General features: G+C 45.4%; 1 protein-coding gene across 1 annotated transcript in view; it reads right to left on the bottom strand.

The window, feature by feature from the left end:
• The window catches only part of LOC121281003 (serine/threonine-protein kinase 32B-like), a 210,488-nt gene that overhangs the window by 29,019 nt on the left and 154,987 nt on the right, over positions 1 to 26,482 (bottom strand). The window contains exon 4 of the mRNA XM_041193540.1: positions 14,645 to 14,734. Coding sequence (XP_041049474.1) covers positions 14,645 to 14,734 — 90 coding nt within the window. The remainder of the gene's footprint in view (positions 1 to 14,644; positions 14,735 to 26,482) is intronic.

Raw genomic sequence — 26,482 nt, 5'->3', positions numbered from 1 at the left:
ATTTCCGCAAATAGTGTTAAACTTCACATCCAGATCCTTGTTGAAGAGATATGAAATAATACTCTTTTCAGATGATATGCTTCTGTGGTTTCAGAATTCTAAAACCTCAACTGTCTCCCCTCTTAACCCATTTTGAAATATTTTCTGATTTTGGTCAAATTTCTAAATTTTCACTGAATATTTCAGACACTGAGGAGGTGGCCAAAATGGGGTCTTGGAATGGTAAACGCTGGCTTAGCCAGCACTTAGTGCAAGATGTCATCCTGGTAAAAGAGGCAGAGCTTATGATAGGAACTGTCACCCAGGTTAGTAGCGGCCTGCCATCTATATTTCTTGCTAATGCCTATTAAAGAGGCTGCATCATATTTTGATGGCTAGCTTCTCAATGAACACCCTCTCCTAACAGCACCTAATTGTTTGAGAGTAAACATGGCCTCCATGTCAATCCTAAGGACTAAAAGTTATAGGGCAGAATTTAGCCCTTATTGGGCAGGCTTGGTGGGGTAGGTTGGGAAACTGACAGCTGCCCGTGATCAAGGCCTGAAGGCGACTTCATGCTGGCGGGCCAATTAAAGCTCGCCCAGCGTGAACCGAGCGGCAGCGCTCAGCGCTGCCTGTGTGAGGAGGGGCGAGGGGAGGAGGGCGAGCGAGGTGAGAACAAATTTCGTGCATGCACACAAGCGCACGCTTGAGAACCTCTGTGAGGCACAGAGCTGCCTCAGGGAGATGAAGAGTTTTCAAAAAAAATAATAAAGATCAGGAAAATGTTATAAAACATTTCCCACGTGTGACTCTGTCACATGAGTGGGGATGTGTTATAAGTGAAATTTGAAAATTTTATTTCATTTTTATTTGATGTTGAAACCTTCAATCCGCCCGTGGAATGAGATTTTCAAAAAGCCTTTTGTCTGCTCGCCTGGGCAGAAGAAAAGAAACAGAACGGTGTGTTTCTTTTGTTATAACAAAGGTCCGAATGGGACCTGATTATTCACCTGAACTACTAGACTCTCTTTCACTCTGTAGCCTAAGCGATGACATCATCTTGTAGGAGTCCCAGGGAGCAGGACATGGGAGGAGGGCAGGGAGAAGGTCCCAAGCCAGGGAATGGGTCAGGGAGAGGTCCCAAAAGGAAGCCCCAGGTAAGGAACAAAGCCAGGGGACAGAACTAGTTGCCTTAAGTGAAGTTAAAGAAAGGAGCAGAGTAATAGGCTATGATTTCATGAAAGAGCTGCAGCGAGCAGACTTTAAGTGAAATGGACACAAGAGAAGCACTGAAGATTGAAGAAGGTTGGTGACTCCATGCTGCATGCTACTGGGGCAAAGGTACCCCTTTTTAGCAGTGGTGTTCTGCTTGGCACAGCTGAAGATCTGAGATTGTGCATGGAAAGTGAATCTTGAATGTACTAAGAGATCCAAGGGGAAAGCATCTAGGAATGTAAGACTATAACCATGCAGGGTGGGCCATTGCAGAAAACATTCAAGTCGGAGTGACTTTTGAAGAGGATTCGAAGGCAAGATCTTCAAATGTGGAGATTGGAAACCCTCGTGAGAAAGCTGAAGTTTAATTGAGATTGGTTGGCTCACAATATAACAAATGTCTGAGTGGGTTGTTGAGAAATGGAGTCGGATTTGGTCACATCTGTCATCTATTGTGTGGTGTGGTGTGTTCGACCACAGTTTACCCCATACTTACTCTGAATGTTAGAGTATAAGATAGATATTGTAAATTGTGTTATCTTTCTGAATTTGCATAATAAAGCTTATTTTTGTTTGTTCAAAACCTGTGGAATCTTGTAGCTTTGTTCACATAGTAAGTGCCTTGAACCTCAAACATTATCTACTTTAAACAAAAGTTATTGGTCCCTAACTGGAACCCCCTCAAACTCCACCACATCCCGGGGCCTGGCCAAGGATCATAACAGTATTGATTAAGGAGACTAGCTTGGAAGGCTCAATGACCGAATCCATTTGCTTAGGGCTTAGAAACAATAGAGGTGCTATTACACTAAGGGATGCATTCTACAGGCTATCAAATAGTGGTAATGATATAGAGAAGATTGCATGGAAATTACAGAGTTGCAATACTTATACAGTAGTGATAACGGGAAACTTTAAACATCCTGATATAGTTATGGTGTAAAGGGCAGTGAGGGGGAAATATTTTCTGAAGTGTGTTCAAAAAAGTTTTCTTGACTACCTTGTCCTGTATTTGGGTGATGAGGCTGCCATAGTTGAATACCAGCAGTATGTGCAAGTTAGAAAATGTAGGCGTGGGGCATTCAGCAGTGCTAAATTTATGATGGTGGGTGAGGCTATGAATGTAAGGAATGAGTTGTGATTGACAGAGATTATTAGTAAGTGAGTAGGCTGTGTTGTGTTGAGCATTGTGTGCGGATTTGTTTCAGTTGGTTGGATATGGCAATTGAAGATGCATTCACTGACCTTGATAATTTGTGTGAGGTCATTAAACTTGTTGAGGCACTGTATCCAGTTCCTTGGGGCTATGCATTGACCATGATGGTTATCTGCACCCACTGCCTTCACATTGTCTATCTGGAGTGCCTCCTGGCTGCCTTACGGATAGAGGACATCTCTCCTCCTCTCTACTTCCTGCACTAAGGCTTCCAGTGCAGCAGCTGAGAGCCTTGGAGCCGACCCTGTCACACTGTCGTTCCCTAGTTACTCTTTTTGCAAACAGACACTTTTCCCCAGCCACTTCCAGCACATGCTGCAGCCAGAATGCACCTGCCCTTTAAGAGGTGTTGATTGCTTTTAAGCACAGGCTAGCTGTAATTTGTGCTACCCTTGAATGAACTTGGGACCCCTGCTGAGGCTTGCGGCCACTCAACAGCACATTTTGTGCTGGGCTGAATGCTACAATCAGTTAAATGAGCAGAGGTCACAGAATTGCATGCTACCTGCATTGGAATCAATCGGCGTGGGTTAATCGTGTATTCTGATTCCCACGCTGCTTTCTGGCGGCTACCTAATTTTGCACCAAGAACTTTGGATACTTTCTAATCTCAGCTTCACAGAATTCTAAACTGAGCATACCCTGTTGCTGCTTCAAACACTTGCTTTAAAGACGCACCTGATGCTGCCAGTAACCACCTGCTCCCTCAAACCTGCCACTTTGTGATTTAAAGTGGGCTACGGACTCGAGCTCAAGTTCTGTCGAAGGGTCACGAGGACTCGAAACGTCGACTCTTTTCTTCTCCGCCGACGCTGCCAGACCTGCTGAGTTTTTCCAGGTAATTCTGTTTTTGTTTTGGATTTCCAGCATCCGCAGTTTTTTTGTTTTTATTACGCAATTCCTTTCCCTATTGCTGCAGCTTCTATGCTAAGTGCTTGTCTATGTATTGGTGGCACAGGGTAATGTGATGGTCCAAGCCCTGAAATTCCACTCCTGCTGCTTGCAGTTGTGGGACTTGTGCATTATATTCATTATTCATTGTGCAATTCCATTCCAGAAGGTCCAGAACCTGAAAAAATCTGTTAGCTTTAGATTGACTTGCACCACCTGGATAACTACGTCACAAATATAAAATATGTTTTACTTTGTTCTTAGCAAGCTACCACACCAAATCATAAAAATCAGACATATTTTGCAGTTTCAGTTGTTAACATTCAAAGGAGTTAAAATTTGTGCTCTGCACAGAGACACATATTTTTCGAAAATACTTACTGATCTCTGTTCTAGATGATCTCACTTCAAGCATTTCAAAACCCTCCAAGCTCTCCAGACTGAAGCGTTGTCCATTGTACATTTCGATATCAGGAAACTCTTTCAGCCATCCAGGATCATTTCTTATTGTTTTGCTTGGCAGCCTTTTCCGGGGGGTGGAGCAGGTTTTGGAAATTGATGGGGGGGAAGGATGCATGGAGGCATTCCTGATGCATTTTGTCACTGGGGAGCTTTTCCCAGGGTGTGGCTGATAGCAGGGTTAGAGACAGGCAGCCAATTAGACTGATTAAGGCCCTCAATTAAGGACCCCCCACCACCCCTCCCACCGCACTGTGTACAGAGACCACCAGCTCATTGGTCTCCTTAAGGCTGGGGGTCATCGGAGCTGGAAAATCCATATCCCATTGGTGGGGCCATATGGATGAAAGGCCTTAATCACAGCCCTGTCCAAACCTACGGAGGGGTTTACCCTCCATCGCAAGGTCTCTACCCGCTTTGAGAGTCTTCAGTGCAGCTATTCTATGTTGACCAACAAGGGTGCCTCCATGTTGAGGTGCTCCTTGCAGTGCCTGATCTGCTTCGGCAGTGCACATCTCTCCCAATGGGGCTGGCAAGACTCCAGTGCTGCCTGCCCTCCGATGGGGCCTGCAGCATTGGAACCCCACCCGCCATCCTCGAGTGTGGAGGCAGCCAACTCAGAGCCGCCTACTGAAAGATTGCGATGCCAGCTAGGGCGGGTTCTGACCTACATTTGGCCCCAACGCCAGTGTTCCAAAGCCCGAGTAAAAATCCAGCCCCACAAGTCTGTAAAGTTGACTCCGCTGTACGTTATTGAATAAAACACTCCAGTGCGTATATTAAAGGATTTTGGCTTGTTTTTAATTCACACAGAATGTTGTTAGGATATGAAATGTTGGGCAGAATTCCCCCATGCCCCCTTCGGCGGGTTTAATGGCAAACAGAGGGAGAATGCGGCAGGAGGTCCAAAAATCGGATTCACGCTAGTGTAAAATGATGGCAGGACCTTCCACTCCCACCTACAATGGTGGGTCGCAATTCCCACCAGAGGCTGGCATGGAACTGATTTTCATCTCTCTAATGGGACGTAGAGGAAGGCCCAACCAGAATTGCCTCCCACCCCCGATCATTTGCGACGCCAGTGGGAAATCATGCTGGTCCAGGACATGTCTGGACCAACGTGGTGTGTAAAAGTCAGGACTTACCTTAATAAGGGCTTGGGCAGCTCGCGGAGGTGAGGAGAAGATGGAGGCCTCCAGCCACCGGACCCTGGAACACCACATACAGCAGTGGGTGGGTGGAGAATCAACCACGTGGATCTTTTCTGTGTAGCAGTTTCCAGGAAGTAGTTGTTCTCGATGCAGCAACTTCGCCCAAGGTTTGGGTCTTCAACCAGCAACTTCTCCCAGGGATCAGGCCTTCAACCAACAACTTCCCCCAAGTAATCGGATCATCCTGCTGCAGGTGGAAGGCCACAGGAGGTATTGTTGGGCGGCAAGAGTCTTTGGGGAAGGGGGGTGTGGCAAAAGATGGGGAGGGGAGGAATGAAGAAATGAGGTGGGGGTTCAGGCCTAGAGGGGGTTGGGGGAGAATAGGGATGCTGGGGGTTGAGAGAATCAGTGGGGTCTTTCAATAGGTCAGCTAGTACAGAGCAGGAGGGTGGGAAGGGTCGTGTTGGGTTGCAGGCAGGTAGGGGGTCTTGTTCAGGCCTGAAGCCTGAAGGGGCATGGGGAGGTGTGTAGAGGTCTGAAGGGGCATGAGACGGTGTAGAGGTTCACAGGAAGGGGTCATTGGAGTCTATGGTGGATTCCTGGGGGGCAAACTGAGGGTAATCATGGTAGGAGGGGATGGTGAGAGTTAAAGGGGACAGTGGGAGCCAGAAGGGTGGGAGGTTGAGGGTGTGACAATTTCACATGAATGGGTGCCAAAAGTTGTTGATGGGGATGCTGAAAGTGACTCGGATTTGGGGGATTGGAAGGAAGAGGGCAGGCAAGTCTATAGTTACAGGGGTGGGATTCTCGGGAAGGAAGGGGACCTCTACATTAACCTGGATGTTACAGAAGATGATGGAGGAAGTTTGAAGGGTGATGGTGGGGAGGTCGAAATTGATTCAGGGCGGTGGAGGGAGTGGGGGGCAGTCAATGGTTACAAGGGAGATGGTGTGGGGGATGAGAAAAGGTAGTAGAATGCAGATAGAATGTTACTACTGCAATGGGCTGGTCACAGCTATGCAGAGCCTCGTGGTGGAGGTCTCGAAATGATGCATGGGAGTTGGGTCATTGGGGGCGGGTGGAGATGCAGGTCACCTCAGCTGGACAACTGAAGGGGAACCCCAGTTTGTAATTTCACAATACTAGGGCCCTGGAATAGATGTGAGTGTGAAGGACAAGTGTTCAGTGTGCACGGGAGAATTCCTGCTTATGGCTCACAAGGGCCTTGGCAATTACCAAAATCCGAGCCACTCCTCACATGCCTCACTCCGGGGGACAGGGTGCTCCCAGGAAGATGAAGAGGGGCTGGGGGATTGCGCAAAGGCTTAAGGACTATCGTAAATACACCACATCAGACATGATTAAAGTGGGAGTGAATATGATTACAGAAGTTTGATATCTGCGATATTCAATAATGCACCCGTTCAATTTAGAACTTCTTAATTTTTCTTTCCTACTGCTTCTTCTGGGTGCTCCTCTGACATCCGCAGCAGGGGAGGAGGCAGCCTGCTGACCTGTTGGCCCTGTTGTCTTGGATGACTTTGACAGCTGTCCTCTGGAGATCCAAGGACTGGATGGCCCTGACTTACTTTAGCTGTCCTGCTGTGGGGCAGCAGCTCCCTCTGCGGTGAGAGTGACGTTGAGGGGGTCACAGGCAAAGGGGATTCAGGGGGACTGGACACCCTCTGAGAGTCCTGAGTGCAGGACCCAGGGGTGCCCAGCTGCCACTCCTCCTCCCTTTGGGTGTCTGAAGGTCCCTGCCTGACTCCTTGAAGGGAAGGGAGGTCCAGGTGCCCCATCACCCTTCGCGTAGCCACTGCAGAAGCTCACCCATGGCAACTGTGGTGGAGTGCAGGTGTTCATACATCTCCGGCAAAATTTGCTGGACTAGGATTTCCATGGAGACCGCCATCCTCCCCATGGAGACCTCGGTGTGTGCACAGGTCGGCACCACTCCATCAGCCAGCAGGTGGACAGACCCTTCCGGCTCACATGCCGTCCTGTTGAGGGCCTCCAACATCTCTGCCTAATGTTCCCTCGCCTCTTGCCAACTCCCCACCATCAGTTGGAAGGCCGATTCCAGAGGCCCCTCATTGGACTCAGATCTTGCAGATGCCTCATCCCAGCGCAGTCCTCCAAGTGCCAGTGAGCTTGCCTGAACCTGCCGCCTTCTGCTGCTGCGGACACGTGTCTGTGCAATGACCACCAGAACGTGAGACCCTTCCTACGCTAGAACTAACACCCACCAAGGTTTATGTCTCCTGGTGATGGATGCAGGTGCCTGCTGAGATGCCTCGATAGCTACATTTTGATCATCTGCGATCTCCTTGCCCCTCTCTGGGCTTGTGTTGGGGCTGGGCAGACTTCCTGTGGCTCGGGCCTTGCCCTCTTCCTGCTGGCATCTGTAAGTGAGATAGGAGAGAGCAAGTGACTGCGTGAGCTGCCTCCAACATGGAGTTACCCTTGGCCCTGGGGTTTCAATGACATGCATGTGTCCTTACAGGATGGAGGCCAAACACCAGTCTCTCCATTTCTGATGACCCTGTCCCACTGGGTTGTCAGCTGGGTTGCCGGCTCCCCAAATTCAGTGACTTCTTTCAAGAGTGGCCAGCCCCCTCCTGTCTTCTCCCTCTCTTGACGATTGTGGCTTAACTTCTCCTGCACAGACAGAAGAGAGAAGCTGGGGCTGAGAGCGATTGTATTTAGCATCTAATTGTATATAGCAATTTCAAGGATCTTTCTCATGCTTCCAGTCTTCCAAATAAGTCACTGGGTTGTGCGGCATGTGATTGACGCACAACAGGTTGTCCAGAAGGATTCTGGGCCAACAATCGCCAGAGCAGTGGGAGGTAATAAGGATAAGGCTCGGAGAGGCATGTCACTTGTGGAGTTTGCTGGTGCCCTCAACGCCTGAGCCCCTTTCCAGCCCCCCACCTTCCAGAATGAATGTGAGCTCTCTGGATGGAAGGGTGAAGGAGCCACAGTGGCCTCCGCACCTGCAGAGTGGATGGACTGCAGTGGGGTTATGAGTCATGACCTTATCACATTCCATTGAGGCCCATGTACCCTGTACCATTCATTGAGGTGAGTGTAGGCAGCTGAGGGTTCACTTACCCTGGCGGCATGGATGAGGTCATTCATCCTCTTGTGGCATTGGAGTGCCATCCTCTGCTGGAGGCCCTGGGCACTGACTGCCCTGGAGATTTGCTCCCATGCAGAGTTCATCTCGCTGCTTGGCCTTATCCTCCTATCAGCTGGAAAGAGGACATCCCTCCTGGCCTCCAAGTGGTCGAGGAGGACACCCAGGGAGGGGGTCACTAAACTTTGGCGCCAGAGGTCCCTGTTGCCTCTGGCCACCTCAATCAGCATGTGGTGCCTCTGTTGCACTTTGGGCACCTTTTAAATATGGCACCCAGATATGACGGTGTGGAGCATGTCATCCTGCCCGCCCTGCCGCGCGATACATCAGGAAACCCCCCAACTGCATAATTAATGAGGCCAGGGTCACGTGATATGGTGTGAATTTCCAGTGGCCCCTGCAACAGGAAACACTTCCCATCCCTGCCCCCACCACAAAACATAGACCCGGATGGGAGAATTCCGCCTGTTGCTCCAGAACAGAACCTGTATTAACTTCTAGTAGGAAAGCAGGTAAATACTTGAAACAGAAAATTTTAAAATGTTACGAGGAAAAAAGGCATGTTAACAAGGGAATGCAACTAAGTTAAAACCCTCCCCTTCACTTGAAGACAATTGGCAACTCATTTCTAGAGTATGATTCCTTGGGAGCTAGTTGCTCTCTGCGTCCTAACTCAGATGTGGTATTGAGAGCCAATAGTCTTTTCAATGATGGGGAACGCCATAGCTGCACCTGATCCCATCTTCACTTGTTGTCCATGTATACAGACCGCCGGAGGGGGCACTGGGTAACAAGCATAAAATTTCTATGAATATGTTTTACCCATAGACACTCGGTGGAGGACCTTGCCTTGGAGTAAAATGAGACTTTTTAATCTATTATTACCAAGTGAGCTCCTTGTAATTTGCTTTCGTGTGAATTTGCTAGTGCACATTGGCTGTTTTGGAAACTGATGTAAAGTTTAATAAAAATGGTAATAGAAAAACTATCTCAGTTACCCAAACATAGATATTTTGCTTAGTCAGGCTCACCAGATTATTTATCTAGGTTATGAACTGCTAAGGCTGCAGTAGTGGATTGCATTTGAGGATATCTAGTTGATATGTCACTTATACACTGGTTGGAATAGTACATAAGGACACTTCTTTGTTCTAGGATCCATAATTTATGTTGGTCTTTTAATGCCGTAAATATAACTTTCACAAGGTTAAACTGTGAACTTCGTAAATGGCAGAGCAGGCTCAGAGAGCTGAGTGGCCTACTTCCACTCCAATTTTTCATGTTAAGCCTTTTCAACCAAGTTCAATCAATAGCTAAAAATAGTATGTTAACAGTTATGATACAACATCTCATGGACTTTATACAAATTTCAGTGCCAACAGAGTTTGATTAAAGCGGAAATATAAAAATGCCAATTCAGAAATAGCCCAGGGGGTGGCTGCTGTGCCAGTTATGCCCCATGTGAACACTACGTGCAGAATACGGACTAGGAGAAGTGGTCCTATAATGTGGATCCGAGCCCCATTTGTGCAATTCAGGTTGTTCTGGGAACATGGGAAAGGCCAACCTAAAATGACTGGAAGCTTCAATAAGAATTTGAAATGATTTGGGAATGATACCATAATTCCACTTGTGTCATTTTCCAGCTAGGCTGTTGGTACACTGCTGAGTGGTAATCATATCCATATTTCAAGGACATTTCCAGGGCAGCTTGGGGATCTGCTTCAGCTAGAAGTTCAATTAAAAAGGCAATATAAGAATATTAATAACAATTTTAGGGTAATTTGTGCAATGATTTTCTGCTTTTTTTTCTGCTCGCACTTGGGCATTCATGAGATGTTGTGATAATTTCTCCTCTGCTTTAATTTTGTTCTCCAATTGAAATCCTCCATGAATACCAATGGAGACATCACAGGTAAGTTATGCGGTAAAATATGGTCTGTTCCCACCTGTCAGTACCCTCCCATCCCACATATGCAGAACATGATAAACATACCTCAAACAAAAGCACTGGAAAAACTCAGCAGGTCCGGCAGCATCTGTGGAGAGAGAAACAGAGCTCCTTCAAGGAGTCTAAAGATTTTGAGTTTTAAGCAAACAACAAACAATAGCAGGTGTAAGTCCTACAGATATTTTCATCTTAGTATGTTTATTCAAGGGGGAAGGCTGCAACCCATGGTTATTCGATCAGAAATTTTCTGGAGGCTTGAGGCAGAAGTTTAAAAAGTCACCTGACCTTCAGCAGCCATCTTAACCACCTGTTAATGTCCATTTTTTAAAAAGAGAAAGCAAGTTCCAGAAGATTCCAATCCGATCACAGTCCATGTTTTAAAGGTATGGATAGGACATGCCTCTAATGGGCATGACAAGCTACTTGTGATGAACATCAACAAAAACCATTGCATTTTTTTCCAGGTGTTCTTTGCAAATGCACATTCCAGAAGGTGATGGGCCATGGTCTCTTCCCCATTGTAGCCCTCTTGAGGACAGCATAATTATACAACCACAACTTGACAAGTGCGTATAAGTTTATCGACTTGAACCATTTCTGCTTTCCTTTGTGGCTTCTTCTCCTTTTGTCCAACAGGTCCAACTTAATGAGACTTTCTGATGTGTTGTTCCATCAATTTCTCCTACTGTACTCTGAACTGGGCCCGTGTGCACTGTTGCCATTACTGTCAATGCTACTTTTACAACCAGCATCATTATTACAAATTAGACCGAAGACAACCATAATAAAATTTGAATGCCTGCCTTTACTTGGATGTTTAAAAAGCCCCCTCAAAAGTACTTAACATAAGGTCTGTACGTTTGCGTGGGAAGAATTTTAGGAGCATGAGGAAAAGTCAGTGAAAGCTTATTAATGCTAACAAAGAAAATTGCTACACATTAATGCACACTTAGCATGTGGATGAGCTGCAGGGCACAGGGCAATTTGAGTGCCTTTCCTTTTTAGATCACAGTATTTCAATTTCCCATCATTTTATTTTAATGGCAAAGCCCTAATATTCTTAATTGTATGATTGCCTAAAAAGATTAAGCATGGCTCCTGTAATTGCTGATATTATTCAGATATTTAAGATTTTACGCAGTTTTACACCACTTTGCAGTTTTTAAATAGATCTCTACTGTGATGTTTGCTAAGATAGTAAATGCGATGTAATTCAGTATTAAATACTTCATAGAATCTTTACAGTGCAGAAGTAGGTTTCTAGTTGAGGGAACATATAATTACACCAGCTGGCACAATAGGGGACATGGCTCTGGCACTATGCCAGGAATTTCACCATTCATCAACAGATGAGATATCAGAAATGAATTATCTAGCCGTGGAGATCCTCTTGAATTATGGGTTACCTTTATTCTTCCCATGAGCTAATCCATTTTCAGCTTTTTTACATTTGCTTCTGTATTAAATATTATTATCGCTTAAATCGGAAATAAGGCAACTCTATATTTCATTCATATGACTTACAGGTATGGCATTCAAATAACTTCTTTCAAAACGAAGTGAGACTGACAAATTTGGATTTAAAAGCCTGCTGGTAAAATAATCAGATTGTAGTCCAAGCAGTTCAGCTGAATATTGTTCTTTGTGACTTTCACAGTTATTAACATCTCTGTGTTGAATTGAATGTGTACACCATAGGGATAATTCTACAAGTCTGCACTAGGACCACCTGTGGCACAGGAGATTAGTCCACCTCTCTAACCAGTTTAAACCACCTTTATGTTTACAAGTTATACCAAATTTCTGATGGCACCAGTAAACAGACCCGCCAACATACCCTAATAGTAGCGCAAGGATAAACTCAATCTTTATAACAATGTTTATGATCTTGCTATACATATACATAGCAGATGTCTTGTTGCATTGGTGAAACTCCATTTGGAACAGTTATATTCCTGATTCCAAATATAGTGCACATACCCTGCCACTGAATTAGAAATCAATCACAAAATCAATTTCACTCATTACAATACTTTCCCTAAATTTTGGTTTCTGTATCTTTCTTTTGTTGTCTTTCTCCGCCTTCTTTGAGGTGTTTTATTGGCCTTCTTCCCAGCTCCAAGCTCCTTCACTCCTTGCAAGAATACTCTTTCTCTCTCATCCATGCCTTTTTGTTCTAATGCTCTCCTGACTGGGCTCCCACATTATACCCTCCATAAACCTGAGGTCAACCAAAACTCTGCTACCCGTGTCCTAACTCACCAAGTCCTGTTCACCCATCACCCCTGACCTCCAATGGCTTCTGGTCAAGCACTGTCTTGATTTAAAAATTCTCCATCCCTGTTTTCAAATCCTTTCATGGCCTTGCTCCCCACACACCACCCACCCCCAAGCCTCACAACCCTCTGAGGTATCTGCATTCATCTAATTCAGGCATCTTGAGCATTCCCCATTTTAATTGTTCCATACTTGTGGTCCTGCTGAGTTGCCTAAGATCTGGAATTCCCTCCCTTTGCCTCACTACCTAATTTTTGTCCTTTAAGACGCTCCTTAAAACCCATCTCTTTGCCCAAGCTTTGGTCGCCTGACCTAATATTTCTTTATATAGCTCAGTGTAATATTTTGTTTTATATGCTCCTGTGAAACTTTATTGCATTAAAGATGTTATATAACTGTAAGCTGTTGTTGTTTTCTTCCCTTCTCCATCATTATCCTGCTCTGTTCTTGCATCTGTAGCTCCAATCTTAACTTTCAGTAGGAATTAGGCAGGTGGGAGCCATGGCATATGGAAGAGCACTCTGGTGCCACCAGTGAGGCCACTTGGATTTCCATTCCTTGGCCTCACTTACCTGCTCCTGGTCAGTTCTCACCCAAAGCTGGCAGAACATGGCAGTTGGCCAACATAAAGGAGAGCAATACTGGGTGGCAGGAAGACACTGCAAGGGGTCCAAAGGAACAGTCCCTAACATTCCCGGGGCAGAGGAGGCCCAAACATTTTTTGTGGAAGCCAGAGGAGTCCTCTGACTCCTTTGGCCCAAAATGGAATCTCAAATAACAGAAGGAAATATATACCTGCCCTGAAAAGCTGCAACAACTGCCCCACTCAGGCCCACACATAGTTAAAATAAACAGCCCTGTTTACATTATCAAAGTCTTATGTTGATGGTTAAAGGAGGACCTCACTGGTTTATGATGGATGTGCTTTCTGCCTTCTAGGAGGAACTGCATAACACCGTGGCCTCAGGATAAGAACAGACAGTCAGCAGCGAGACCCAAAAGGAATTTTAGCTTTCCTTTATCTGTCTGTCTTTAGTTTGTTGGGGGAGTATTTTAACCCCATGGGATGGGTATGGGAGAGAAGGGTATGGCGGTTACAAAAAAGGAAAAGGGATTTGGCTGGTTGTGGAAACTCATGGGGCAGAATCTTCAGCTTGGCGAGTGGGGGGGCGGAGCCCACTCGCTGAGGCCTAAATGATGTGGGGTGACGTCGGTCCCGATGTCACCGCGTGTCACTTAGATTTTCAGTTCGGCGGGGGTGCAGCTGGGTCGGCTGCGTGCCCGCTGAACTGTCAAAAGCCTGTTAAAAAGCAATTAAGGCAGTCAGCCGCCCAGCCTTAAGGTTGGCGGGGTGGGGGGGGGGCAGGCTAAGAGCCCAGGCGGCCTTTGCATTTTTCATAGAACCTCATCCACGGGCGGGATGAGGTTTCATGAATGATTTAAAATTTTCAGAAAAATTTTTTATTAAAATTAATGCACATGTCCCAGTTCATGTGACCGATTCACATGAGGGGACATATCATAAAAAAATTTTCAACACTTTATTAAACTGTTTAAACTGAAAACTTATCTCCCTGAGGCACCTCTGTGCCTCAGGGAGGTTTCTGTGCTCTTTCACACTCATGCTTCCGGGCACACGTCACGCTGAGCGGGCCTTAATTGGCCCGCTCACGTAAAATGGCAGCGCCCAGCCGATCAGGGGCGTCGATCGACTGCGCACCTGCTCCCACACAACCCCCGCCCCGACAGGGAGAAAATTCTCCCCATGGCAAAAAGTGCTAAATCAGAGCCTAATGTTAAATTCAGCAGGACCTCCAAGAAACCCATACTCCTGGGTTTCCTGGCTGCTAAATCCCTCCCCTACCTTCCCCACCATCTCCCTTTCTGCGACACGGACTATTCATCTGAATCTGAGGTCAAAGTACATTGTGATGCAATTTAGAAGACATTCTAGCTGATCCATTCAACATCTGACCCAAGAGTAATTGAGCTGACAATGTAATAGCGAAATGTTTTCCATTCCCCGGTACTCTTTACCTTAATAATTAATGAGCACAAAATCATATTACAATGCCATCTTTAAAATAAAAGCAATTTAAAATCCACACTGCACCCATAAAATAAAATCAGGGTTTTGGGCTCAATATCATAGTTTAATGAAAACTATTTAATGAGTTTTCAATAGCTAAGGGAGATGCTGGTTTTCATATATATATATATACTTTTTTTCATGATATTATTAGTCTTCATCATTTTCAAATCTCCTTAAAAGCCTGGATTTCCCATTCTGATATTATATCTAATTCATTATCTTTATTGCTTGCTTCTTATAAAAATTAAGTATTGATTATCATACTTCTTACCCATGTAGGGCTTTGTCCCAGCCATGGATATGGCTTTCTCAGAATCCTTCACCACAGTTGCTACGTTGAAATCAGTGATGTGAACATGCCCTTCAAAAAAAAAATTTAATTTAAAAGGAAATTCTCTATAAAGACAAATGGTGCAAAGAAGAAAATGTAACATTTCATCCAACAATATCAAATGCAGCAGAGTGGTTAGCAGTTAAATTTGTAAAGAATTGTTGAACAAATTGACTTAAAAGTTGCATGCAATAGGAGAATTTTTTTTTTGACAGATTGGACAATTTGTTCTCAAGCTGTAGGTTACCGTCTAATTTGATTTTCAAGAACTGCACAAACACAGGATCTGGGAGGTTTTATGGTTTTATGAACAGGGTATATGAGCTCTGGAGCTCATTGATGCTTTAAATACAATTCTCCATCTGCTTGTTTCACAACAGTGCAGGGACCTGGGAGATTCGTCAACAAGAAATGATCATTTTATATGAATTCCTGTATGACAGCTTCAGCCACAAAGGATATGCTGACGCCATTTTAGGTAAAGTCTTTGAGTGACTTCACCTGAGGCACTATCCGCTCAGAAGGATCACATCCTCTAGACATAAAAGCAATAATATGAAAAATGAATGATCTGAAGCCACTTATGTAATTTACTTTCCCAATCATCTGGGCAGCTCAAAAGAATACGAACTTTATCTAAACCGTATTTTCTTTTCTCAAAGGATAATTTCCTACAGATGTTGACATGTAGTAACAAGGCAATCAAAATAACAGCCTTCATGTTGCCCATTATTATTGATGGCATGCATTTAACTGCACTGCTTCCCAGAGCTCTTGCAAACAGAAAGGAGTTTCCTCCCTTTAATAAAGCAGTTTCCTCCCTTTAATAAGCAGCTGGTCTGTAATCATATTTGACTTCTCAGAGGTGATCAGCAAAGAGGACAACGAGGAAATTGGAATGGACATGCTTAACAGACCCAAAGGTATCAGCTGTGGCTCGGTTGGAAGCATTCTTACCTCTGAATCAGAAGTTTGTGAGTTCAAGTCCCACTCCAGGACTTTAGCATAAAAACCAGCAGTGACATGAGAGTGCTGTACTGACAGAGGTGCTGTCTTTTAGATGAGGTGTTAAGCTGAGGCCCCGGCCCTGAATTTTGTGTGTGCTTGAGAAAACCCACTTTTGCATCTTCTGACGTTTATGTGGCTTTGCCCAGGATTTTGGTCTTTTCACACAGGGTGTGGATTTGCAGTGCATTTTGAGATCTGTAATGGAGTGCCTATGGAGTGTGGGTGCAGAGGAGATTGTTTAGAAGGGCCATTTCTGTTCTCCAACAAAGCAGTCCAGCTCTCAACATCATTTAAAGGCAACCTAAACCTCATGCCCTACCCATCCCATGCCAGGCCCCCTTAGGTCACCCATGCAACCTCCATAACCATCATGTATTGTCTATAGCTGCTTACTCAGTATGCACTATATATAGTCCTCAGGAGTCATGCAATAGCAATTATTCTAAAATCATTGGATAAAATTTAAACCTCTAACAATTTAATAACATTTTGAATTCAAACACACCATCCTTGATGCAGGAAAGAAAAATAAACTACTACAATGCAAAAAAAACCAAATCCTTCAAGTGCTTATTAGGTTTGTAAACAAATAAGAAACCACATCAAAGGCATATTTTATTATTATAGTCTCTTAAAAAAATCAATCTGTCTTGGATCAATAGGCCACTTGCTGAGATGAAGACATTATTAGCTTTTAAAACCCAACCAAGCATTCATAATGGCCACAGCTGTCATAACAAAAATTTCCAGCTAGATTGCCTGAAACTGAGAGAACAGAATGATGCTCCCTTTCCATTTCATAGCAGAGAGCCTGTCAATTAATGGAGCAGGTGCAGAAAAATTTTTCAACTTTCAAAACCAACTTTTTTTTGACACAGCCAGAGCTGTCAGTCAATTTAAATCACAGCATAAAACATGACAGCCATGTCTGACAGGATTTTTAAAACATTTTTCAATGCATTAATGCACTTTTCACAATTTAAAAAGTATTACAATGCATGATAACAATGACACAATACTTGTCAATATAAGAGTCAATTTACTTTTACAGGACCAATTCTTATGATGAATCATTGCATTAAAAGACATCTACGTTATTGGAAAGATTTTTAGGTCAGCATGCGGGTGTGATTGGCAGGCCCAGGAGTGGCTAGGGAACGGACCGCCAACTGCGATCGGTCAGTAACCGTGATTTTATGCTGGCTGGCCAATTAACGGTCAGCCAGCATGAAGCGTGCACTGAAGTGCTCAGTGATGCCAGGGTGGGGTTGAGAGGGGGATGGGTGCTGACGTAAGCTGGGGCGCAGGCGTACATTGAACAAGAGCTCCCTGAAGGCAGAGAGCTCAGGGAGCTGAAGACTTTAAAACAAGTAAATAAAGTTTTTAAAATCCAGAAAAAGGTGTCCATGCATCATAATCAGTCACCTGAACATATACGTGATAAAAATTCTGTCCATACCTTTTTATTTTTTTATTATTTAATAATGGAGACCTCATTCTGGCCTTGGATGAGGTTTCATGAAAAATACAAAGTCCGTTTGGCTGATTCGCCCGTCTGCCGACCATAAGGTTGGATGGACATGAAAAATTGGAGACAATTACAACTTTAATTGCATTAACTGGCCTCTTAATTGTTGGCGGGCTGTCTCTGACTTTTGAGTGTACCCGCCATCCAAAATATTGCGCCAGCATGGGTTGGCATCGGGGTGCTCGCTCGACATCATCTCGCTTGATTTTGCATCTGATCAGGTTGGGCATGTGCCTGCACACCAACCTAAAAAGTCTGCCCTATAATATGGCATCTAGCAGTGACATTTGAAGCTGTCAAAATATTTTACACTTACCTTTCAGTATGTTCCTGACTCCCGAGCAGGCTTCCCTCAATGGTCATGAACTCTCCGAGGAGGTGCAAGTTTTTTAGGGCCGACAAAAGCCATAACAGCACACAAAAATAGTGTGTGGGAGAAAATGCAATTATTCCATGATCTTCACAATGAGGACCCTGACCTTGGAAGAGATGCATGTGCGTTTTGCATGCAAGGCCACCCCAACCCAACAAAAGGCTCCAGGAAAATGGTGTGGAGCAGAGAAGGCAGAAGGAAATTGTTTTCCAGCAAAAAACCTAAGTACAGCATTTTGCACCCAATTCACAACTACACTGGGAGCAGAAATCTCTCAACTGCTCCATCAGGTGGACATAGATGATCCCACAGTACTATTTTGAAGAAGAGCAAGAGAGTCATCCCCATTATTTTAAGACTGGCTTAAATGGATATGCTCTGCTTGAATCCAATTTCCTGAGGATAGTGCATTAGCATAGCTCCAGGTTATGATTTGATTGGATTCAAGAATGCAAGATAGGTGGGAACTGAAAACTGAGTTTGTAAATGAAATTCAAGCATCTAGGGACATCTAACGTGTTATAGCACAATGGGAGGTAAAATTTCTGAAAGACTTTGGAAAGCTTTAAAAAGCATCTTCACCTGTTCCAAAGTTGGAGGCAGAGTGATTAGGAAGCAACTGGAAAACTGATATTATATTGTACTTAGCAGTAAGGTGGATGTTCAAATTTAAGTAGCAATAGTTCAATCATTGCATCACTATTGTTTGCACTAAGCTGTAGAGTAAAGGGTTAATGGTTATGTTAATTAGACAATGGTGTCAATGATGATGTTAGCATGACATCAGGGTCAGGTGAGCAAGAGACCCCAAGGCAGCAAGTCACAGAACAGTGTGTGTCCAGAGAATAGTGTACTTACCACGGGGTCTTGGATGTAAATAGTGTAAATAGTTTTGAGAAAAACTTAATAGTGATTATCCCCAAGTCACTCATGGAGTAAGTCAAACCTCATTGAGCCAGAAGGCCAAACACGTAAAGGGCGACAATCCAAACCACGGTGGCAGCCCAAGCCAAGGCGAGGGGCAAGAGATTATTTTGAAAATGTTATACATATGTTTTCAGCTGGTACCATCAGCCATGCAACACTGCAGCAGGGCTCATTCTCTCTAGGCTGTCTGAGACAGGTGATCTGGTTTCTCCATAAATATTGCAGTTAGATTGTCACCAACATGCGAATGAGCCTGATCCGGAAGGTTAGGCAGGGACAGTGCTCACTGAAACAGGCAGCAGCTACACCCACCATTGATTTGCTGGATCAACAAATACACAATGTCAAGTTCCAAATGTACATCAATGACACCCATTTTATCTCACCTCCACTTTTCCAAGCCCTCCATCATCTCTAAGTTGTCACACTGCTTGTTTGACATCGGGTATTGGATGAGCCAAGATTTCCTCCAACTAACTATGAGGAAGGTCAAAGCTGGTCACCACCACAATTTCTGTTCAGTAGCCATCAGCTCCATTCTGCTCCCTAGTAAATGACAGAGACCGAATCAGACTACTCCCAGCTTTGGTACTGTATTTGACCCCAAGCTGAACTTCCGAACACACATTCACTCCGTCACCAAGACCGCCTACTTTACTTCTGTAGCATCGCCCGGTTTTGCCCAGGCCTCAGGTCATCTGCTACTGAAACGCTCATCCATGGCTTTGTTAACTCCGGACATGACTATTTCTGAACGGCCATTTATCGTACATCCTCCATAAACGTGAGTTTTTTCAAAACTCTGCTGCTTGTATCCTATCTCACACATGTCCCATTCACCCATCACCATGGCACTCTCTATATTGGGTCTCGGTCCAGCAACACCTCAATATAAAAATGATTATCCTTGTTTTCAAATCCCTCCTCAGTCTCACTTTTCCCAGTATCTATTACTCCCTCCAGCCCTATAATCCTCTGAAATTTCTGCACTCCTCAAATTCTGGCCACTTATGTATTCCTGATTTTAATCATTTCTCCTTTGTTGACCATGTCTTTGGCTGTCTAGGCCCTAAGCTCTGGAATTCCCTGCCTACATCCGTCTCCTTCTTTCAGCTACTCCTTACAAGCTATCCTTTGGTTATCAATCCTAAATCTCCATATGTGGCTGGGTGTCAAATTTAGTTTGATAACATTACTGCGAAGCACCTTGGGATGTTGTACTACATTAAAGATGATATGTAAATGAATGTTGTTGTTGGGAATCCTGCTGGTTTCAAAAACTCAGTTGAGGCTATTTTTAAAGGTTAGACAACTATATAACTTATCATCTAAGTAAAGGAAAGGAATAGTTTTCTAGAAGAGAATTAATGGATTCAGAAGCTCAACTAACAAAAACTCAAAGGATTTTGGTTGTTGCTGGTACATAAAGGCTAATTTTCTTTGTCTTACTCTCAGGAATATCTATTGGGTGTCCACTGTATGCAAACCTGCTTCAATTCCTGGTATTTATTTCCATTCGATGTAACTTCCTACCAGTTGGGCAATGATGGTAAGTGATCTAAAATGTGTCCTAATGAGCTAATGTTTCTTATAGCCCTGCTCTCTAATCATTATGGCAGTGGGCTTCGATACTGTCACTATGGCAGGCCACAAGTTTTGGGGTGGCTATTCCAGTTGACTTTGGATTGAAAATTTCAAGGACAGCATTGTGGGAGCATAATTGAAGATACAATTTCAAACTCAGTGCAAGATGGGACAGACCTTGCAGTTCTAGCTTTTGGCATCTCGAGAATTGGGTCCAGCTGAGAAAAGTGTAGCTCTAATCCTGAACTCTCAACCAAGTTTGTTTCGTAGTGCACAGGTTTGACTGTACCCTGCTAGAGTAGGCCTTATACCTTTATTGATGAAACTGCTTCCAGCATAGACTGGTCTCTTGAGGCTTTGACTGTAATGACTTCCCTTTTTGCACGAGTAAATATATTGCTGTGTTTTATTCAACTGTGCCCAGCACAACATCCAAACTTGGCACCACAAGGGATTAGTACACTCTGAACTAATTTGGCTAAAGGCTGTAAGAACACATTGAAAGTCTGAACACGCCTACACTACCATGTCATCAAACTGACAGCTTTCAGCAAAGATTATCAGGAAAGTGTTTTTTGTCTTCTTGTTGGCTTCCCTTATGCCTAATTAGAAAGAACAGGGTTTAAAAAACATGAGCCTAACAAAATCCCCACTGTCATCATTCTGTCAATATCATTCAGCAACGCCATAAAATGGAAGTGTATACTTCATTGGATTACTCTTCCTCTAACAGGTATTTAGCTGAAGGTACATCCATCCAAAGTTCTAACAGCCGTTGGAGTATTGCCAACAGAGGATGTAAACCTGGACCAGGAGGGTTGTATTTAACTAAAAGGTCAATTTTTTGAAGTTCTATATTTTAGAACCAATCTACTTTTTTCTTGACAATTTTTTCTTTCTAATTCCTGATTAAATTATTCCATTAATTGCTAGTTTTAAATAAAAATACAGTACAAGTTCCACCTTTCAACATAATTCATTTGTATTGAAAGCACACAGTGTGATGTTAGTATTAATGCATTGATGCATTTGTGTCAAAATGCTTTGTCCATTCTTTTATCAAGGCCAGAGACCAGCTTAAATTGAATTAAAACAATACCATAAGGAATTGCATACAAATGGTAAAATATGCTATAGTTATTAATGCATAGTGTAATTTCTACCCAGCTGTCTTTTAACCTGTGTTGTAGACATCTTGCAGAACTAAATCTAAATTTTGTTAACACTTACTTCAGTAAGAGGAGATGGTGGCGTAGCAGTAATGTCACTGGACTAGTAATCCAGAGGTTAAAAACAGAAAATGCTGGAAAAACTCAACAGGCCTGACAGCATCTGTGGAGAGAGAAACAGAGTTAATGTTTCGAGTCTGTATGACTCTTCTTCAGAGCTCTGGGGAAGGGTCATGCAGGCTCAAAACATTAACTCTGTTTCTCTCTCCACAGATGCTGTCAGACCTACTGAGTTTTTCCAGCATTTTCTGTTTTTATTTCAGATTTCCAGCATCTGCAGTACTTGGCTTTTATCTTAGTAACCCAGAGGCCCAGGCTAATGCTCTGGTGACACGTCAGCTGGTGGAATTTGAATTCAGCTAATAAATATGGAATGTAAAGCTAGTCTCCCTAATGGTGACTATGAAACAATTATCAATTGTCGTAAAAACCCATCTGGTTCACTTATGTACTTTAGGGAAGGAAACCTGCTGTCCTTACCTGGTCTAGACTACATGTGACTCCAGACCCACAGCAATGTGATTGACTTTGAACTGCCCTCTGAAGTAGCCCTAGCAAGCCACTCAGTTCAAGGGCAATTAGAGATGGGCAACAAATGCTGGCCTTACCAGTGAAGCCCATATCCTGTGAAAGAATGAATCCAGTGATGTAAACTAAAGCACAAAGATATCAATTCCTTCCAAGTTAATATTGTCAGACACAGGATTATAAGTATTAAAGTCACAGGGCGGAATCGCCCCAGATTTGCACTAAATGCAGTAGCGGGCAGGTAAAACAAGGTTTTACCCATTGGACGCAATGGTGGCTTTTCACATCGTATCATCCCAAACCTAACGCACTAAGTATGAATTCCCAGGAAACACGCCATTCCCATGGTGGGGTGGGCTGTCATTTGCCCGCCGTGCCATCACCTCGCCGATTCATCACACCAGGTACCATATTTAAAGTGCAGGCATATGCACACCTTTCAGTGCTTCCAGCCCACGCCTGCAGCACAGAAGACATGGCCCTGAAAGGCAAGAGGACTGCAGCACCCAGGTGAATAAGTCGGTCCTCAAGCACCTTTTGGGCACAGTGGAGGCCAAGCATGATGTCCTCTACTCCCACTCTGGCTGCAGAAAGGACAGCAGCATCATTAATCCAGCTTGGGAGGCAGTGACAGTGGTGGTCAGTGCCAACACCCTGCAAAAGAGGGCAGTCACCGATTGCCACAAGAGGATGAATGATCTCCTCCATGCTGCCAGGGTAAGTCTCTCTTCTCATCACTTTCAACTCACACACTCACTGACCCATCACAGATCCACAGGGCCCTCACTCACTGCCAGTGCAAGGGACATCACCATTCACTCTCTCACACACACCTTCATTGTTCTCATCTCGTCCATGGGACCACTCATCACCCACAAATGCCAGACACACTTAACATCTGGTCTGGCAGATGTCCTTACATTCTCTCCATCTTTATTCATGTAGGACAAGCTGGCACACAACAAGAGGGAGAGGTCACAGACTGATGGAGGAATGCCTGAAATCATGATCGTCATGGACTTTGAAAACAGAGCCATCCAGCTGGCCGGCGAGTATCTGTACTGATCCTGCTGACGGTGAGATCGGTGGTGCTTTACCAAGTGAGGATCTAGCAGTGCAACATCCATCAGACAACCAGCTGTAAGTGATGTGTCCTGTTTCATGTGGCATGCCCTAATTACCTCTCCTTGATTTTGCAGGGAAACTGCCAAGGGCCTCCAATCAAGCCCCGAAGAAAACTCTGATGAGGAATCTGAAGGTACCCTCCTTGAAGTTCCATTATGGCGCTCACCCACACCCTCCACCAGCTCAGAGTCACAAACCTCAGTGGGACCTAGCTTTAGAATAGCCTTGGGATCATAATCTGGTGAGTTCACAGCACTGTCTGATCCACAGCAGATGGTGGCAGGGACTTCCCAGGTGCCTGGCACTTGGAGGACTGCTGGAGGCCAGAAAATTGCTGTGTGATGAGCCTCTGGACTCAATTACTGGAGCTGCAAGCTCAGAAACATCAGGAAGAGATATCTGCGGCACTCCTCAGATTGCAAGGCAAAACGGAGAAGTCTATCCGTCTTCAAGCTGAGGTGGTAGCACTGGCATGCCAATGCTCCAAGGTTAACACTGGTAGGATGGCAGCCGCCATGGAGACCTTGGTCCAGGTCAATGCTCCTGCACTGCTGTGTGGGCTGAACTCCATTGCTGGTGCCATAGTTGGCCTCCAACAATGCCAATGTGAGGGGTGTGGGGCAGCTCAATCTCACTCCAGCTTCCCCTTCTCCTCAAGGGGTCAGCCAGGAGTCCTCAAGTACCCATAGGGAGGAGGATCAGCAGGTGCCCAGCCCAGGGCTATGGGACTGTCCAGCCCATCCAAATCCCCTGTTCCTGTGTCCTCAGCAGTTCCAGGAGGGTCCACTGCCACACAGCAGGACCCCGAAAGCAGGCTGGGGCCCTCCAGGTCTCAGCCCTCCAGCGGACGCCCACCAAGGTCGTCACACACAGGGCATTTCAGTCAGCAAGCTGCCCCCACCTCCACTGTGGTTGCCTGGGAAGCACCAAGACACAGCGACAGGGTTAGGAAGGTTAAGAAGATGTAACTCTTTTGTTAGAAACCAAATAAGCTGAATTAAGAAAACAAGGGACAAATTAAGATGCAGCCCCTGAAGTGAGGGATACTGCAAAAAGACAAAATCTCAAAGGAAACTTACTAAACTCAAGTTAGAATGTGTTTAACAGAGTCAGTGAAGCACCCCCAGTCCCCACAGTGCCCACTGGGCATGGAAGGCCTCTACCAGGCTGGCAGACACTGGGTGATCCCTCTCCAAGGACACCCAGATCTGAAAGAGGAGCAGACAGTCGGGCCGGATGACCCACGCAATCGCCCACTCCCTAGTTGAGGCCAATTTGCCCAGGCCCAGGAGCGAGTTCACGAGGAGGTCCTCCTCCCTCCCTGCCCCTCTCAGCACTGGGTGCCTGAAGATCAGGAGCGTGGGACTGAAGCGCAACCAAGAATGGAGTAACAAATTTTTAAATAGCTAAAAGGGAGTGCAGCCTACAATGAAATCATGAAAGATGAAAAGCGTAATCAGCAGGAATTGTGTCTTCTCAGGGAAGTACCAATGGATTTCAAATCCAATGCATTTACCCCTGGGCCACACTGCCAGTTCAAGGGACATCACCATTGACTCTCTCACACACACCTTCATTGTTCTCATCTCGTCCATGGGTCCACTCACCACCCACACAATCTGGGCCCATCCATCCAGGTGACTCCAAGAGTGTCCAGCCCATCCGACTCCCCTCTACCTGTGGCCGCAGCAGCTCCAGACCCACAGGCCTAGGAGGGTGCCATTGCCACCCGGCAGGACCCTGAAAGCCATCTGGGGCCCTCCAAGTCTATGCCCTCCAGAGAACACCAGCCAAAATCAGCAGAGATAGGGCATTGCAGTCAGCAGGCAGCCTCCACTTCCGCTGTGGATGTGTGGGGAACACCAAGATGTAGCAGGGTTAGGACAATTAAGGAGAACTGCTTCACAGCCTGGGCACAGGTGTTAATCACTTGTACATACTGTTCACTATTGCCAGTAAACTCCTAAGAATGTCTCCCTGCCTATAGCTCCTTGTTCTGATGAGCAGTGTTCGTGTCACTCAGATGTGAAACCTTTCTGCACAAGATAAAGGCAGGTGTCTCAGTCCAGGGCCTCTTCCCTGTGCTCCGTGCAGCCTTCAGACCAAAGTGATGGTCCGATCTCACATTCCCTGGACACATTACTGATGCCTACACCTCAGAGGTGCTTGTCATTGCTGCCAGAATGTAGTGGGCATCATTCTCTCTGTTGTGCCCTCATCATCTTTAAGGTGGGGCTGGCCCCCATCTCTTTAGCATCTGTGACCAGTGATGCTGTGCTCCTGAAGGGGTCAGGTGCTGAAGGCAGGAAAAGGATCAGATGATTTGAAAGTTTCATGGATGTGTCTCTATGATATGACCCTGATCACAGAGCACAAGCGAGCTGCCCTCAGCCAGACAGGAGTCAGACATTCTCAGAGGCTATGTGGTGAAGATCTATGGAGTGTCCTCATGGCATCATCATCCTGCAATCGAACAACTATTAGGGCCTTCACTGCGTCTCCATGACAGGAGCCTTCTCAAAAGGTATTCACACTGCCATTAGCCAGACTGGAGTCAACGTTCACAGATGCAATGTGAGGATCTATGGGGTCTCCGCACTGCATGTTGTCATCATCCTCCGCAAATTTAGCAGCTTTGAGAGCCTCCCTAGCGCACCTGCCTCGTCTGGCCAGTGTGAGGGCCTCATCGCCGTCATTGTCGTTTTTGAGGACCTTCTCACCCTCATCACCATTGGCGTCCTCCTCATTGGAGGTCACCTCCAGCTCCTGCATCTCTTCCTCAGCCAGCCCCTCTTCCTGTTGCAGCGCCAAGTTGTAAAGGTTGCAGCAGGCGACAACGATGCGTGACACCCTCTGTGGACTATATTGCAGGGCTCCACCAGGCCAGTCCAGGCAATGGAACCTCATCTTCAGCATCCCGATGGTTTGCTCCACCAAGTTGCAAGTTGCAGCATGAGCCTCAGTATACCATTGCTCTGCTGCAGCTTGAGGCCATCGCATGGGTGTCATCAGCCACGTCCTCTGCGAGTGGCCCTTGTCCCCGAGGAGCCATCCCTGCAGCCTCTGTGGATTCTGGAAGATGCCAGGATTCTGTGACCAACTGAGAATGTAGGAGCCGTGCACAATCCCTGGAAACCATGTACAGTGTTTGTGGTAGTCACACACCAGCTGTACATTCAGCGAATGGAATTTCTTGAGATTGATTTAGTTGACTGCTTGTTGCGATGGAGATCCGAGCGTCATGTGCACCCTGCACCTGTGGGAACCCTGAGCTCTGGGTGAATCCCAGCGCTCTTGCAAACTGGCTGTCCTGGTCCTGGGCAAATTGCACAAAGTTGTGCGCCTTAGCAAAGATGGCATCCGTGACCTCATGGATGCATTTGTGGGCGAAGCCTTGCAATATCCCACAGAGGTCACCTGTGGAGCCCTGAAAGGAAACACTGGCATAGAGATTGAACCCCGCTGTCACTTTCACA

This window comes from Carcharodon carcharias, chromosome 1, assembly GCF_017639515.1.
Source record: "Carcharodon carcharias isolate sCarCar2 chromosome 1, sCarCar2.pri, whole genome shotgun sequence".
Classification (NCBI taxonomy): Eukaryota; Metazoa; Chordata; class Chondrichthyes; order Lamniformes; family Lamnidae; genus Carcharodon; species Carcharodon carcharias.
The sequence above is the reverse complement of the archived record's forward strand: the minus strand, read 5'-3'. Positions and strand labels throughout refer to the sequence as shown.